Genomic DNA, 17,043 nt, shown 5'->3' with positions numbered 1-17,043 from the left:
TGAAAGGAGACCAGGATTCTGTATGTAGTAGGTGATCAGGATATGCTCACACAGAAATTTGGCTGCCTAAACACACACACACAAGTCACTGGTGGGTAGCTGAAACTTCATCAGGTCAGGCAACTTCAAACCTTCAGATTTCTTAGTGTTTTTATTTTTCAGTACATTTCCCTCCTATGTCTGCATTTCTTTAACCCCCGCATTTCCTTAGATGGCATAGCTGAGAGAAAAAATAGAATGGTGTTGGTGGTATGCTTGGGATCTGGCTTGTTGAGGCAGGGTGTCTGGACCTGCTTGCTTCTGTGCATGCTGCCAGAGCGCTGCTGGGGTCAGCATGTGAGCTTGTGGCATGCGCGGCTTGAGCTTCAGAGAGTTTCAGTGCCAGAACCTCAACAAGACCATGCTTGGCCAGAATGGAGACAGGAGATGAACAGATATTCTTGCAGGCAGGGGAGGGAGTGCTGCATTTTACACAACTTAAATTTGGTAATACATTGAGTGGGTTTTCACCAGTATAACTGACTCAGGGAGTCTTCAGTGCCCAAACTCTAAATCTGGACTCTGAATCATGAGCTGCTATCCTTTAATAGCTCTTAATAAAGCAAAAGATGTGGTTTCAACCAAAATTTTTCCAGGGGGAAAATACCTCTATGATGATGAGTACTTCTTGCTCTATTAATAATCAGATGAAGCGATTTTGCTCTGAATTTGGTGCACAGCAAAGTTTCTCTTCGGGCATGAGAAGCTAACTTCAAAAGTTCTAGCTGCAGCAGGTTTAAGTTCAAGGAAGCCATGACCCACGGCTGTCTGGTAGAATAGAAGAGGTGCCACTTTGTCCTGCAGGTCTTGCTGTGCATCTTACCTACAGGATATTATGGAATCACAGGACGGTTTGGGTTGGAAGGGACCTTCAAGCTCATCTAGTTCCAACCCCCGGCCATGGGCAGGGACATCTTCCACTAGACCAGGTTGCTCCAGGTCCCGTCCAACCTGGCCTTGAACACTGCCAGGGATGGGGCATTTATATATAAATTCACTATGGTTCTTACTACCAGCTCCTGTTTCAGGTCAGCTTGATCTAGACAGAGTTAGTATGGGTCTAGCCTCAATCAGCTTCTTCAGCTGTCAGCCCTACTATGGTGCTGTACCATGGCTGGCAGGCTGAAAGAGGAGGACTTCCCAAGTCTGTAGCAACATGCATCAAGAGACCTTCAAAAACGAACCTGCATTGTGTCTGATCAAAAGCCATCTCACTCTACATTTCAGTGTGGTGAAAAACACCCTTCCAGTCAACCAAAACAGCTCTCAAAATTAACGAGGTGCACATAGAGGCTAATTGTTTTCCTAGGGGAGAGCAATGGGAGCAGCCCCCAGAGAGAAGGCTGGGGATGCAATGGGGACCTCAGGACATGGGCAATCGCCCTATGTCCTGGGTACAGGGGAAGGTTATGGCTGAGTGGGACCTGGATTACTGGGAGAAGTTTAGCACTGGGCTCCATGCTCCCCATCCTCCACCAAGCCATAGTGCGGTTCCTGTGTTAAATTTACCAGGCATTCCCGTTTGTAGCCAGTGGTTCTCATGGGAAAGGCTCTGTTACCCCGGTGAGTAGGAAATGGCTCAGAACCCCAGTGCATTGAGAGTATGTGTCAATTGTTTCCTTCCAGGCACTTTGGGAAGGGAGCCTAGAAGTTTATCTCAGCATTTGCAACAATACAAACAGATGCCAAGCAATTCAAGTACATAGAACAGGAAAATGTCCTGTTTGGCCTCCCTGAACAGACTGGGAGGAGCAGGCAGGGGGAGGATGACACAAAACCCCCAACATTAAGTAAGTCTCTCCCTCGCAGAGTAGGGAAAACAGCTAAGTAACGCAGGTGTTTGCCTGCATGTATACAACTTCGTTTTCGTATTACCAAAGTCTGTCCTCTGCACACGTGGTCAAAAGATTAAAGAGATTGTCTGGTTCTGTTGGCAGCATATTAAAGTATTAAGACTACGGGCTTACTATGATGTGTTTTCTGTTATCAAGCTGACTGCAGAACTGAAGTGATTCAAAGGAGGATGTTGTGTTAGTACAGATACTGGATCCTGGCTGTAAGAATCCCTTGGAAACAACTAGCGCTGCCCTGTCTGTCCCAGAGCCACCCGTACCCTACAGCCTTGCTTGTGCTCAGATCACGTTTCTCCTTCCCTGTCCTACAGATGTTTATGCCATCTGCCATGTTAAAGCAGATGCTTTCAGCTGCTGGAATAGCTTTCCTGGTTTCCTTTGACACGCTGGAGCTAAATCTTATATTCAGGTGCTGATCCGTAAGGTCTTTCTGCAGATGTCTCTGATGTTGGTATTGTGGCTCTGCCTGTTCCCTCTGTGGTGTGAGCCGGTTGATCCAGGCTGGAGGCAGCAGATGCAGGTCCCTTTTCTCCTGCCACTGTTACACTGCCTGTTGGACCTTGCTCAACCCTGGATTTCTGTTTCTGTTTTTGTCCTGCTCCCTGAGATGGTGAGTTACTAGTGCCTGGTACTGCACTGCGTGGTTGTACAGCTGTTGGCACCCAGCAGCGGCAGGAGATGCTCCTGGGGTGGAGAACTTTTAATATCTCAGCCTAGATAACTCTGGCTGAAAAGTAACTCCCCTCAGGGAGCTTTTCACTAACTCTTTATAGCTGTTAGTTTGTATCTTGATATCATGGACACTGTACATCTTTGTATCTGAATATCTATTTATTGGTCTGCATAGCTACCACCAGTACCTAAACTCAAGCTTGCTGCACACTCCAGCCAACAGAATGATCATAGAATCTTAGAGTCACAGACCTGTTTGGGTTGAAGGGACCTTAAAGCTCATCCAGTTCCAGCTCCCTGCCATGGGCAGGGACACCTTCCACTAGAGCAGGTTGCTCCAAGCCCCTGTGTCCAACCTGGCCTTGAACAGTGCCAGGGATGGGGCAGCCACAGCTTCTCTGGGCAGATCCCAACGATGATGGGATCTGTTTCCGGGCCATCGCAGGCACTGTCACACTGTTGTGTCTGTGAGGGAGAAGGGAATTTCTTTATAAGCTTATGCTTTCTGTTACAATTCCCACATAACAAATTACTTTAGGGCAAAATGTATCACACGTAGTGGGGATGAACATGTTTTTCAACTGATCATTCTGGAGAACAATTTTTTTTCCTTTTCATTTTGTTGGTCTGTGAGAATTAAGAATTCAGTATTTTAGAAACAAACTTTTCCAGGTGCTTTTTTAATATTTAAATAAGTCAGCGACAGCTTGCAGTTAAAATTTTTAATTTATCCTCTGTGTTTGCTTTTTGAAGGAGTTGCTGCTGGAGATCTGTGGATCCCAATGGCCTTGTTGGGCCATGGAACATGCATGGTTAGGAGAGACAATGTATAAGATGGAGAGGGCATGAGCTATTTTTGTACACTTCTGGCCCCATCCCTGCATACTGCTCATCATTCCATTAGTTACAAAGCCCTTGGGGAGCTGAGTTAGCTATTTTGAAGTTGCTATTAAGGAGGGCTGCTCTGGTCAAGCAGCTTTTTAAAAGACCTTGGTGGCTTTCAGTGGGAAAATTCAAGTGCAAAAAAAGGTGAAGGGCTCTCCAGACTTCACAGCAGGTGGTTTTTCGTTAAAAAGTCAGCTTGTTATGGAAATTGGGTGTTTTGCGCCTGAACTTTCAGTTATTCAGTCTCAGAGATGAATTTATCATAGTGAGGAATTGGAAATGCATGTCAGCACTGAAGTTAATGGGTGGTTGCAGATTCCAGCTTTACTCTTGCACTGGCATTTGTAGAGCAGCTTCCCGTGTCTTGCAAATAGGTGGTTCATCTAGAACCTCATCATGCTGCTGAAAAACAAATGGTAATGATAGGTGTAGATTGCAGGTGATAGGAAAGAGCAATGCATCTCCTGTAGTGAGGAAAAATTAGTGGAGATGGGTCAATGGCAAGGGCTTTCTCAAGTGCATGACTGTTTATCAAGTGAGGCATGGCTTCTATTACTTGCTTGACTTAATTCTTATTCCTGAGCAAAAGGGGGTATGACTGCTGCAGAATAGAGGTGAGCTGCATCTGGTCTGGCTTTAGACATTGTTGCCATCATCTTGTTGGGTACCCACCCATTTAACACAAGCTCACCTGGTTTCAGGAGTGATGTGCTTTCACATCGTGGAGTACGTGGAATTAATTTCAGGAGGGTCTTTTGGTTGAGTATCTTCTGTGGCAGATATGTGTAGGTGCTGGAGTCATCTCTGCTCCCTGCTCAAAGCCCCGGCAGTCACGAATGCTGGGATCTGAAGGCTGCTGTTTGAGCTGCAGCCTCTGCCTTGTCTTGAATGTGTCATCTCCTATGCTCACATGAGGCTTTCATAGTTGTGCATTCATGAAAGGTTTAAGCATGCACCAGGAATAGCTGGATGTGAGGTGGCCAAGACAGTGACTCTGCAGAAGTGCTCCCCCATGAGCAGCAGTAAATGACTGTACCCACAGATAAATATATTTGTTCTTACGTGTGTTTGTGGCTCAGTCATTCAGATAAAGGTACTTCAGACAGTAATAGGGCACATGTGTTTTCTGAAACACTCTGCTTGGCTATGTGAGACATGAGGGGGAAACCAAATTTGGTCAAACGCCTAGAATGCAGCTATAATTTATCAGGGGCTGAATTTGAAGGAGCTGTTTTTACAGCTTACAGCAAGATGTTTGGATTATCTGCGCACAGAAAAAGACATGTAAATACTTTCTATAAGCACAAGGAAAGATATTTACCCCAAGTTAGTAGATGTGCAGAAAGCCTTGAAAATAAAACATTTTGATCAAACTCCTCAAGACACAACAACTGGCAAATGTAGTTGCAGTGCTTTGGTTTGAAATAGAAGTCTGGAGGACAGGGAGGAGGCATACTTTGGGTTTACAGTCAGCATGTGGAATTTGACACTTACTCTTTTATGACTTAGTTTTTATTTTGGAATGTGTCAAGTACTTAGAAGTTGACAGTAACATATGTTTAGTAGTCCTTCCTCATCTGCTGAGTTATAATACCCTAAAGGTGCTTTGACATTTGTTACACAGTGGACTACCTAGACAAGTGATAGAAATTTGGTTCCTCTAAGCTCTTCAGTGCAGCTGGATCAGTTTGCACAAGGTGGTTGTTAAGTCCAGGCAATGTTTGTGGGGAAATGAATGGAAAAAAATAACATATTCCCTGTATTCAATATTGCAGAATGAGTGTGATGTGAAAACCTTTTATGGGTTTTATTTTTATTTTTAAACGAGTCATGAGGACAGAATAATTACCAGAGAGTCTGCCCTGGCGTGCACTCTCAGAAATGATTGCACAAAAAGTACTTTTCAAATGGTAGCTACAGAGCTCCTAGCTCACGTTTGGAGACAAGAAACACAGGATTAATTAATATGAGGCCAGCAAAGAGGCGTAGTTGGCTGGTCTGTTTGAATAGAACACAGCATGAACTATCCTGGCCAGTGATGCACAAAGTGTATGCAGTCAAAGTTAATGTTTGCTGTGCTGGTGTTCCCTAGGTCATCACACTATCTACATTGGGGTCCACGTGCCGAAGAGCTATAGGAGAAGGAGGCGTCACAGAAGACGACCTGGGCACAAAGAGAAGAAAGAAAAGGAGAAAATCTCTGAGAACTACTCCGACAAATCAGATGTAGAAAACGCTGATGAGACAAGCAGCAGCATCCTTAAACCTCTCAGTAAGTACTGGTTTCAGTTGTCACTCGCTACAATGGTCTGTTGTCTAGTGATCTGCTTCTGATCATGGAGGAGGAAACCGGATCCATGAAAACATCTCATGTTGCAGGGTCAGAGTTGTCTTAATCAGTTGTTGTCGAATGGTTGCTGCAGCTTGGAAAAGGCACAGGCTGGAACAGACATTTCATCCTTCTATATCACCTGAGTTGGCTCCTGAGCTAACGGCAGCCAGAAAGAGGCCAAATTTTAAAAAGCAATTTGACACTGTGTGAAAAGAAATAGCAAAGAAATGCAAAGACTGAGTAGGTGCCTGGACAGATCTATTGCAGCTTCTGCCCTTCAGACACCCCGTGGCTTCTAGAAACAGCCTTACAAGGAGGAGCAAGCAGGTTGATGAGAAGCACCAAGACCAGTGCTATAAGCTATGGAACATACCCATCTGGGATTTGGCTTCATTGTATCAGTAACTTGTGGTGCTAGTAAGTCTTTTCCCTTCAGTAATTAAACAGTTCTAAGTTTTGCAAACAAAAAGAAGATTAAAATGTAGCATTACTATGTGTTTGAATATACTGATACTGTAGGGTTGAATATCTGAATGTTAATAGGCAAATGAGGTCTGTTTTGGATGCCTTATACTCCATTTGTGCTGAGATTGATAAGCAGAGGAGAGAGATCTTTATCTGGTGTCATCTCTATGCAGCTCTTTGGTAACATCGTAGGAGACTGTCATAAAGTCCCATTTTTCTTGCTGTCTTCTCTGTTGGCCACAAGCTTGTTCTGAAATCTGGGGGATGACTGCTTAAATAGGAGTGGGAGGGTACAGATAAGAGAATAGAAGCAGGTGACAGCCTTCTAAAATGGGAACATGCTAACAAGGTTTGAATATAGCAGAACAGCCCAGCATATGATATAATTCAGATTATTGAGGCTAATTCCAGGTGGTTGGAGTTTCATTAGAAAGACCTTGTTGGCAAGTGGGGAAAATGCTGCTTGTGTGAGAGAGAGGAGGAAGGAGGGGTTGTTGATTGAATATGTGGATTTTTCATTTTAAAATGGTGTTGCTGGGTAGTTGCTGCATGTAAAGACAGTAGCATAGGATCAGATCAGTCATGTCATTAGTCCAGGGCTTGTACTCTTGGTTCTACTTCAGAGAGCAGCAACTGAAAGAAAAGCAAGTCACAAAGTCTTCCCAGCTCTAGTTCCTTAATTGTCCCGAGGAAGGGACATGCAGAAACCAGGAGTTGGTTTGACACTGAAAGACATAATTACCTGCCTTCAAGAACTCTTGGTATTTGAAGTTTAATTTTTATATTTACATCTCTGTGCTGCTTTGGCGTGCAGGTGAGCAGAGCTGTAGAAATTCCTGTTTGGCTTCTGGATGTATCCATTTCCTGAAGGAATCCTTTCCACAGGCTAATTGTGTTAAAAACGTGTTTTCTCCATCAGGTTTTGGTTTTCTGCCTTTCACTTTGTTCATCATTCTTTCTGTTTTGTGTCATTTGAAAAAGGGTTAATGGTATTTTTCCTATATTGTTGCTACAGGTTAGTGTGTTCTTGTCTACTCATATCTGCATCTAAAAATGTGCAATCTTTGCATCTCTCTGAGAACTTTCCCATAGTCTTTTTCACCCTGAGCTCCTTGCACTACGTTTTTGGAGTAGGATCACTTAAATACCACACAATATTCCAGGTGTCCCATGCAATAGCATTACTACTACATCATCTGTAACTTTTTTTCTGTAGTGTTCACTGTCTCAAGTATCCAGATACTTTACCAGGTTCCTGCAAGGACTTGCTGTTGGCCAGATCTTTTTACAAGCTGGCACAGTTAATTTAGAACACTGTAAAGGATAGGAGTAGTTCACATTACTGTCTTGAATTGCCAAACATTGAATTACATGTTGCCTCATATCCCCAGGTTTTTTCTTTCCCTTCTGAAACTCTTGTCTTCATAGCTGACCTGAATTATTTGTTTCCTACACTTCTTTTTGCTTGCTAGAAGCCTTTTTCTTCTAGTTCTGCAGGTGTGGTAATGCCAGGAATCAGCTATTCTGCTGTTCTGCTTTTGACATTCTCCATCGTTTAGGAATAGCTCTTTATGTCCATTTAGTTTTCTGTCTCTTAGGTGGCTGCTGATCTGAGGGAGTTGTTGGGTAGTCAGACTGTTCCAGCTTTAGGTGTCTGTCACTGGCACTTTGATGAAGGCTTTTTGAGTGTCTGAATGCTTTATGTGCACTGTGGATCCAGCTGCTGTGTTTACCCTCAGTAATGTGCCCAAGAGAAAACCAGTTCTCGTCAGACAAAGCTTATCGGCTTACTCTGATGTTCATTACTGACAATCATGGCAAGAAACCTTAGTTATAACCATATTTGGTTTAATCTTTGTCCATTAATAGTAAATAAATGAACAGATGTGGCTCAAATTCAGTTTCTGAAGAACACTAGAAACAAGGAACAGCAATTTTACTGGAGTTGGGAGGAAGCTGAAATGAAATATATTACGTATAGTTGAGAGAGCTGTCAGTAGAGAGCATGTGGCATCAGAAGCTGAAATATCTGTTAGGCTTATGGGGTTTAGCAGGATGGGACAGAGTGAAGGCATTTGCTGTGGGGCAAGGGAGCTGGTTGGCCAGGAAGGGGAGAGTTTGGGATTTTAATTTCCTCCTGTGAAGGGAGAGGGAAGTAAGAGCAGGGGCTTGCTGGACACACATGTGGGGTGCACAGTGTGTCCCTGTCCTCAGAAGAGGAGAAAAAGCCCTGGAGTGCTAGACACAAAGGAAGGAGGAAATCCTCAGGCAGCTCAGCGCCATTCTCGTGGAAGGACCCAAGAATAGAAGAGTGAGGGTGTTGCAGCTCCAGGATTAAGGACTGCAGGGACAGCTGTGTTAATGACCTTTGCATAATGCTGCTTTGCGGGGTGGCTGGCTGTGACCAGGGTCTCTGCTCACCAGTAAAACATGGGAAGGGACTCACCTGTGCTTCAGGAACCTGTCAGAGCCTGAGGTGTGATGGATAACTGGGCTGTGAATATAATGTGTAGGACACTTTCTTCAGAAGGGCTGCAGAGTAGGTGTCTGAGGTTTAGTGACATAATAAAATGGAAGTGCTGTTTATGTAGTTGTTGGTGAGATGAAGAGACTGAACTGGAGGGCATTTCAATCTTTTCCTAGGAATTCTGGGAAGACCTTAGAGCAGCTTCCGGTGCCTAAAGGGGCTGACAAGAAATCTGAAGAGGGACATTTTACAAGGGCCTGTAGTGATAGGACAAGGGGGAATGGCTTTAAACTGAAAGAGGATAGATTTAGATTGGATCTTAGGCAGAAGTTCTTCTCTGTGAGGGAGGTGAGACACTGGCACAGGTTGCCCAGAGAAGCTGTGGCTGCCCCATCCCTGGCAGTGTTCAAGGCCAGGTTGGACACAGGGGCTTGGAGCAACCTGCTCTAGTGGAAGGTGTCCCTGCCTGTGGCAGGGGGTTGGAACTGGATGAACTTTAAGGTCCCTTCCAACCCAAACCAGTCTGTGATTCTATGATGCTTGCAGCATTAGAGGTCGGAGTTTAGGGTACTATTTGTTTGTCTCCATATATTGAGAGCTTTGTTTTTACTGAGTGAAAAGCTTAAGCCAACTTTGATTTGATACATCACTGCTATTTCTTGGTCTGTCCCCAAGGACCATGAAGCTTAGGTCAGATATCTTACCTGAAGAGGATTTCTCAGCTTCTTGGGTGGAAACTGTGCAATCAGATTTTGACCAAATCTGTATTTGACTCACCAGGTCAAGCTGCATGGCCCACACCAAATGAACCTGATGAAACATGTCTATGCTTATGGGCAAGAGAATAAACAGGTCCAGAACTGCAAACCTTCCCTATAAATGTTGTGTTCCAGTTCAAAACCAGCCTAGTTGTGCTCCTGGATTTGGGAATTGGGGCAACCCGGAAACATCAATCCAATTCTTTTTAATCTGTGTCCAGTTCAGCCAAACATGACAAACTCTGGTAGTTTCTAAACAACCTTCAGCTCTCCTTTCTGGAGGGAGTTAAGAAAATTCACAGACTCCTAGAATGGTTTGGGTTGGAAGGGACTTTAAAGCTCATCCAGTTCCAACCCCTGCCACGGGCAGGGGCACCTTCCACTAGAGCAGGTTGCTCCAAGCCCCTGTGTCCAACCTGGCCTTGAACACTTCCAGGGGTGGAGCATGTTTTATCCTAAGGAAACTGTTGCTTGGGAAAGGTGCCTCATTTAAAAATCCAGGCAGGGATATATTCTAGGATTTTGGGCGTATTCCACTGGTCTCTGATTAACTATGGTTAATGCACTTAGGTGGGGTGAAGGAAGGGCTCAGCTAGACAGAGAAGAGAGTTGATGGTGGAAAGCCATGGCTGGCATGGGTGGAGGTGTCAGGGCTGGGTCTTTCTCTGCAGCTCAGCCAATTTCTTATCTCGGTATGAAGCAGATGGAAGAGTTTGTTGTTACTTGCAGGGGATGAGACAAGGGAGGAACAAGGAAGGCAGGTAAAACTTTCTTTTTCAGGACAGGCTGTGATCTGAATCCATTTCCCTCTTCCTCATTCTTTACTACAGATGCGCAGAGATTTTCCCATGAGGAAATGCATCTCTGCTTGATCTAGGAAGGGGTTTCTTCTCATTGTCTGGTTGCCCTCCAAGTTAATTTGGCTCTCTTCCCTGGCTCGAACCCAAGGAAGTCATGTCTCTCGGTAAGTGCTGTCATAGCAGGCAGTGTGTAGACACTGTGTTTATGTACACAGCAGTTGGAGCTGCTCTGCAGAGATGCTCGTGCTTGTGCAGAGCTTGCTTGGGTTGTCCTTGGCCTGGCCCAGCTCTGTGCCCCTCAGACAGGCAGTGTGTGCATGTTAACGATACAAATCTGTTTGGAAACTCTGATAGCACGTTTAGAACAGAAACGCTTGGAATATGGGATATGGGCTTAGGCTGATGTGAGTGATTACCGTGTCAGAGGAAACAAGTAGAAAAATATGGGATTCTTTAACAGAATGGAAATTCTCATCTTCATTCATGATCTGTGAGTGGCCCATGGTTTCTGGCAGATAAGAAACTGTCAGTATGTGTTTGTGACTCCGAATTGAGTGGCTGGGGTAAAAGTCCTTTTATTGGCAGCGGTGATTCCAAGCAAATGGAGAGCAAGAAGCCCAAAAGATAAAATACATGTCCCTTCCCAAAATATCTTGTGGAATTTCATGTGTAGTCAAGGACTAGTATTCTAAGCAATAAAGTAATAACTTGCAATACTACACCTCAGTTCAAGCCCTGAGGTGTTTTACATAAAATAATAACAAAAATGATGCTGGTAATGTATGTAACAGAAGAGTGGAAATTCTCTGTTCTTCGCAGTGATTTAGAAGCTAGCTGGCAATAAGAATCCTCAGACCTGGTTTTTGGGAAGCTAACTAGAGGCATCACTTTCTAATTTCTCTTTTTCCCAGTTTAAACAGTAGGGGTGAGAAGGTGTGGGCACAGCACTTCTGTGCCCCATATTGACATGAAGTGATGCTTGCTCTGCTCGGTAATGTTTTACAGAGCTATTCTTGCAGCCTCCACGTTTGTGGAGGGTGAGAGCCTTCATTCCCAATGTGTGGGATGAAAGCAATAGGTAGGTGGATTGCAGCATCTTATGTTCTTGAGGTCTTTGTCTTCTGAATCACAAAGTTGGCTGCCTGACTTCAGCCTCTTTCGGCTTTCAGTTTTAACAACGTGGAAATAGGACAAAGAAGGAGTTTGCTTTGATGGGACAGCAAGTTGCTTGCTGACATTGTTCTTCAGTTGCAAACATGAGACATCTTCATCCGCACTCTTAGCACTTCACATGCATATGAACACATATTTGTCTATGTTCATGCCCTGCTTTTAAAGACCAAGAGGGAATCTTTGGGAGTTCCCTTTGCTGAAGGGCTGCAAGATTAGTTTTTCCCTCAGGTTGGACAGAGCTTGGAGCAACCTGGTCTAGTGGAAGGTGTCCCTGCCCGTGGCAGAGGGCTGGAGCTGGATGAGCTTTAAGGCCCCTTCCAACCGCAACCATTCTGGGATTCTCTATATTATTACTATTGGCCAAGGATAAAGGTTTTATCCCACAAATTGTGGGGTGCAGAGCCTTGCAGCAATACTTTATGGTTTACTGGCTGTTTTGGTTAAAACCACTTGCGGGTCTGAAAAATTGTTGCCAAAGTGAAAGATTTGTCTAAACTCAGCATAACACTTAAGAAAATGGAGTTTAAATTCAGTGCTGAGTTTACTGGGAATGGGCATTTGAAAGAGGTTGAAAATCTGGATCTCTCTGTTGAAGTGATTTCTAGAGCAAGGGAGAGGGAAGGAATGCTATGTTATCCCATCAAAGATTTGTGAAGGTTTGCACTTTGCTCAGGGAAGTTCTTCTTTCACCCACCAGCTGTAGTTCTTGAAGGTTTTAGTAGATAACAAACTTCTCTTGAGCTCTCAGATGCTGTCAGTTTTGGGTATGGGCACTAAGGCTTTGCTGCTGAATGCCTGTATTTAAGTAGTGCTCAAAGGATGTTTGATGTGGAGAGAGAACTGTAATTACCTCTATAATAGACTGTCTGAACCTGACAGATCCTGCGACATCAGTTGGCACCTTGTATTTTTTTTAAGAACTGGTTAATTGATGCTTGGTTTATCGAGACACCTAGCAATACAGGTGGTGATATAGTGAGCAATCTTGCAGCATGAATTCACTATGCTGATTTGTGTAAGTGGAGGCTTTTTCGTTCTTAACAGTGGGCCTGTTGCTTCTGGTTGATGTAGGACACACCAAAGTTGATGACATTAGTAGCCTTAGTTTCCTTTACCCTGTGGTTTGCTTCTTGCATAATGAATATGTTATTTGGTGCTTTCAGGTTCTTCAGGTCTTCTAGTGGCCCTAAGTGCCTACATAAGGGAGCAGTGCTGTGTGTCTGTACAAACAGTTTTCTAACATCTGTCAAGTGCAGTACTGTGCTCACCAGGTATCCCTAGAGGCCAAGCTACTCTGCTTTTTTGCTGTGTTCTCTCACTCACCAACATGATCTTTATCAGAGAAGAAATCCCATCTACGGGGCTGAAATGCCCATTGATCCTTTTGTGCTCTTTGATTCTCCAAGTACTTCATCAGGTCCATAGTTCCTGCTGAAATCTAATCTAGATCTCCCCTCTTTCAGCTCAAAGCCACCCCCTCTTGTCCTGCTACTACTACTATAAAGTCCCTCTCCAGATTTCTTGTAGGCCCAGTTTATTTCTGGTGGGGAGTGGAAGTGGCCAGTCCAGCTGTGGAACGGTCCGTTCATAATGAGATCAAATTAATTCAACAAGGATATTTAAACATCAGTTTAGGAAGGCTCAGGCTTGGTGTCTACCCTGCAAGTTCATTAAGCTACCAGCTATAAATAGCAAGAGACAGCTACAGGATGGAAATAAATGAACCTACTTAGCAGAGCAGATGCAGCACAGCCAGGGGGGTGCCTAAAGCCCTCTTTCTATTAGTGTTGTTGAATTTCTCAGCAATCCAATTTCTTTCCTGGCTTTTCAAGACATGGGATTTTCCAAAAGCTTTTAGCTTCTGCTCACCACAGTAAGAGCAACGGCAGAGTAATGCTGAGAGCACCAGGCAGGATGGCCAAATAGCTTAATTGTTTTATATTAATATTTTACACTGGGAGTATGGTCAAGGAGACTTGGCTGTAAATGTAAAGGAATCTTTGGTATTTTGGTCTTCAAGAGCTGCACATTGGCCTAGGGGATGGGCATTGGGTGGCGGAGGCAGCTAGAGCATGCCTTGTTCTGCCCCTCCAACCTCTTATGCTTGAAGTACCACAGAATCACAGACTGGTTTGGGTTGGAAGGGACCTTAAAGTTCATCCAGTTCCAACCCCCTGCCATGGGCAGGGACACCTTCCACTAGAGCAGGTTGCTCCAAGTCCCGTCCAACCTGGCCTTGAACACTGCCAGGGATGGGGCAGCCACAGCTTCTCTGGGCACCCTGTGCCAGTCTCACCACCCTCACAGGGAAGAACTTCTTCCTAACATCTGATCTGAATCTGTCCTCTTTTAGGTTAAAGCCATTCCCCCTTGTCCTGTCCCTACAGGCCCTTGTCAGAAGCCCCTCTCCAAATTTCTTGTCAGCCCCTTTAGGCACTGGAAGCTGCTCTAAGGTCTCCCTGGAGCCTTCTCTTCTCCAGGCAGAACAAGCCCAGCTCTCTCAGCCTATCTCCAGAGCAGACGTGCTCCAGCCCTTGGAGCATCTTTGTGGCCTCCTCTGTGCTCGTTCAAGCAGGTCCACATCCCTCTTGTGTTTAGGTCCCACAAAGTGCAATTGCAGAGGTTAAACACAGAAATAGTTGCCGCTTCAATTGTAAACATGCCCTCTGTGTAGCTTGGGGCTGGTCAGAGAGGCTGCTGGGGTGCAGTGAATGGGAAAGGGCATGGGAAGGTGCTCAGGGGCAGGCAGGCTGTGGGAAGGTGCAGGTGAGGAGGTCAGCAGTGCCTGCTGACACAGCCCTCACCCTGCAGCGGGGGGATTGCTTAATGCAGGAGAGACTACTAATTGCCTGGGCTGGACATCTGACTACCGAGGGTAAAGCTGACCAAGTCCTGGCCCTGCATATCTGGGGAGGGACCTTCTTCTGGTGGGTCAGGCTCCTCTAGGCCAGGACCCCTGTCGTCATCCTCATTTTGTGGGGTCAGGAAGGTCTCTTGCCTTTCACTGCAGGGGATACACACCTGGAGGTGCATTAGGTTTCAGGATGGATGTTTTTGGGTTTATGGATGGGTTCAGGGAAGAGGCTGTGACTTCAAAAAATGCAGAGGGGAAGGTGGGGAGTTGAGGTGTAAGGAGATGTTCCTTGAAGACACAGCTTAGGAGGGTTTCTTGTAGGTGTAGGAGCGACAGAGAAGAGACACATGTAGGAGGAGGTAATTCAAGCAGCAGCTAAACCCAGCTTCCTCTCACCCATTAATTACTCCATCTCTCATCAGTGGGAGATGCTCTGGAGGGTGTTTCTCTTGTTCCTAGGGCTCTGTTCTAACTGCAGGAACCCACAGCTCCCCCTTGGATAGGATGAAGGCACGTGGTGAGGTGAGGCTGGGTCGAGATGTGAACTGTCACCCTAGGCAAAGGCTTTCTTTGTCTTCCTGAGGGTTTTGCTCAGACAGCTAACTCAAAAAATTCCTTTATTTGCAACACCTCTTGACTGAGGTGTTGGGTTTGTTTCTTTTTTAACTTGACTTGTGCATATGCCGATCACATAAAGGCTCCTTAGGAACGCTTAGGTTTGTTAGGAACACTTTGCGCTTCCCTTACACGTAACATCCACCTCATTTAGTTAAATGTATGGCTGAAATTGGGCTTCCAGCACAGAATGGTGCTGACCTGCCTGGTGCTCCTGCTTTGCCTTCAGCTGTGTAGCTGAAGCTGGCAGTCCTGGAGCTGATCCTTGTGAGTTGTTCCCAGAAGCAGGCAGCTGCTTTTTGTTCCCTGATTCCAGGTAAAGCGGATGGTGCAGGTTTTTATCACTGCCAGGTATGATCTTGTGCTCTTGCCTGCACCCCCTGTGTTATGTTCTGCCTTTTTGGTATGTTTTCCAAAAGGATTATCAAAGTATGTTTTTAATATCTCATCCTGACGTAGAGCAAAACTCCCAGATCTTTGTGAAGCTTTCATTCCTTCCTCGTCACGGCCGGGAAAGGAGCTAAGGTTTTTTGTTGGTTTTTTGTTTAATTCCTTTGCACAGTCCAGGTTTTGGGTAGGTGTGATAAGAGGCAGAGCTAACCTGTGCCTTCCTTAGTAGGTGTGTGCTGAGACTCCCACACAGAGTAACACAACGTGATCTTTCCATGCAGTGCTGGTTGTTAAGGCAGATACTGAGAGCGTCTGGCACAGAGGATTAGTTCTTTTCCTGTCCAGAAAGGTATGGTAGCTGTGAGTTTTCCCTTTGGGGTAATTTCTGGTGTTGTTTTTGGGACTAAGGCTTGGGGAAAAGAGGCAGTTGTCCCTGTGTAAGTCATATGCGTATTAGGTCTGATTAAATTTGGGCATCAAATGGGTTCCCACAGGATGTCCATGTGTTTGTACCTGTTTGGATGTGGCACATGGTTTTGCACTGCCACCAGCTGCCCTTTGGCAAGGCTCAAGAGCCTGGTGTTGAAAGTCTTCCAGGGGACAGTTATGTCGGTGATCTTGTGGGAATGAAAACAAATCTCACCCTAATGCAACAGCATTTCCCACATTATCCTCTCCGGCTGGTGCTCTGCATAGATGGAGTTTTGCATCCTGCTCTGGCAAGTCCTTCGCTTGAAGAAAGTTACCTGCCTGAGGGAAGCTCCAGACTCCTGGAATTTTACCTTCTCTCTTCCTCTGCTGCAACACGTGAAGCTCTCCCCACCAGCCTATGCTTGATAGTAGGGTCCAAGGACAAAGGGCTGAAAACCAGGAGGATAAAAGCTCCATGTATTTGTCGCCTCTTGCTCAGAGCACTGTGCACAGTCAGGGTGCTGGGGGCACTGTGGAGGGTGATGTGAGAACAAGTGTTTCTGCACAGAGTCCTTTCCCTGGTGGAACATCTCAGCTCACTTCCAACATCTTATCTTCTTTCCCCAGTATCACTTATTTTTTTTTTTTTCCTTCCAGCAACATTACTTTAATTTCTTTTCCTTGCATTCCCCCACCTCCAAAGTGCCCAAAAAGTGTCCTTAGGAAATGAATGGCTTGAGCCACACCAACAAAACCAGCCCTATCTTTGCCTTCACATGTGGTTCCTCAGAAGGAATTAGTGGCATAGACTGCAGTTCCATATTCAAACTTTACTTCTTGCTCATGTGTTGCATTTCAAGTAGCATAGTGTCATTTGGCATTTGTGTTAGTCATTTGGCCGGTGGGTACTTCAGTAGAGTTTGATGGCTTAATGGAGGTTTATCAAAGTGCTTTAGGATTTAGAAAGCATTTGTATTTCTAGGATTTGGGTGATGCAGTCAGACTGATGCTGAGAAGCAATTCCAGCTTGAAAAAGAGTTTAAAAACCCCAGCATTGTAATGCGCCCATGTGGAGCCATTGCAAATGCCTGGGCTTGGAGTAATGTGAGTATTCTACCTGTACAGAGGCCAGGATAAAATGGTTTGGATCTGAATCCTCTTTTCAGAAGGTTCTGGATGTGTCTGAAAGGGGCAGCCACTGCAGTGGAAGAAGGGGGAATGAATGTTATGGTTTTCTTCTCAACAGGAATGATAATGTGCTTTTGATGAGGATTATTTCTAGGGGCATTGCATTTAAAGGCGCAGTGTCATCTATTCAGGTATTTTCTG

The 17,043-nt window shown here is 45.1% G+C and overlaps 1 protein-coding gene across 5 annotated transcripts in view; it reads left to right on the top strand.

Moving 5' to 3' along the window:
• Positions 1 to 17,043, top strand: part of SLC4A4 (solute carrier family 4 member 4) — a 161,899-nt gene that overhangs the window by 32,835 nt on the left and 112,021 nt on the right. For all 5 annotated transcript variants that reach the window (XM_030478872.1, XM_030478876.1, XM_030478873.1 and 2 more), the window contains one exon: positions 5,542 to 5,721. In XM_030478872.1, coding sequence (XP_030334732.1) covers positions 5,542 to 5,721 — 180 coding nt within the window. The remainder of the gene's footprint in view (positions 1 to 5,541; positions 5,722 to 17,043) is intronic.

Source organism: Strigops habroptila, chromosome 3 (assembly GCF_004027225.2).
Source record: "Strigops habroptila isolate Jane chromosome 3, bStrHab1.2.pri, whole genome shotgun sequence".
NCBI classification, from domain to species: Eukaryota; Metazoa; Chordata; class Aves; order Psittaciformes; family Psittacidae; genus Strigops; species Strigops habroptila.
The sequence above is the reverse complement of the archived record's forward strand: the minus strand, read 5'-3'. Positions and strand labels throughout refer to the sequence as shown.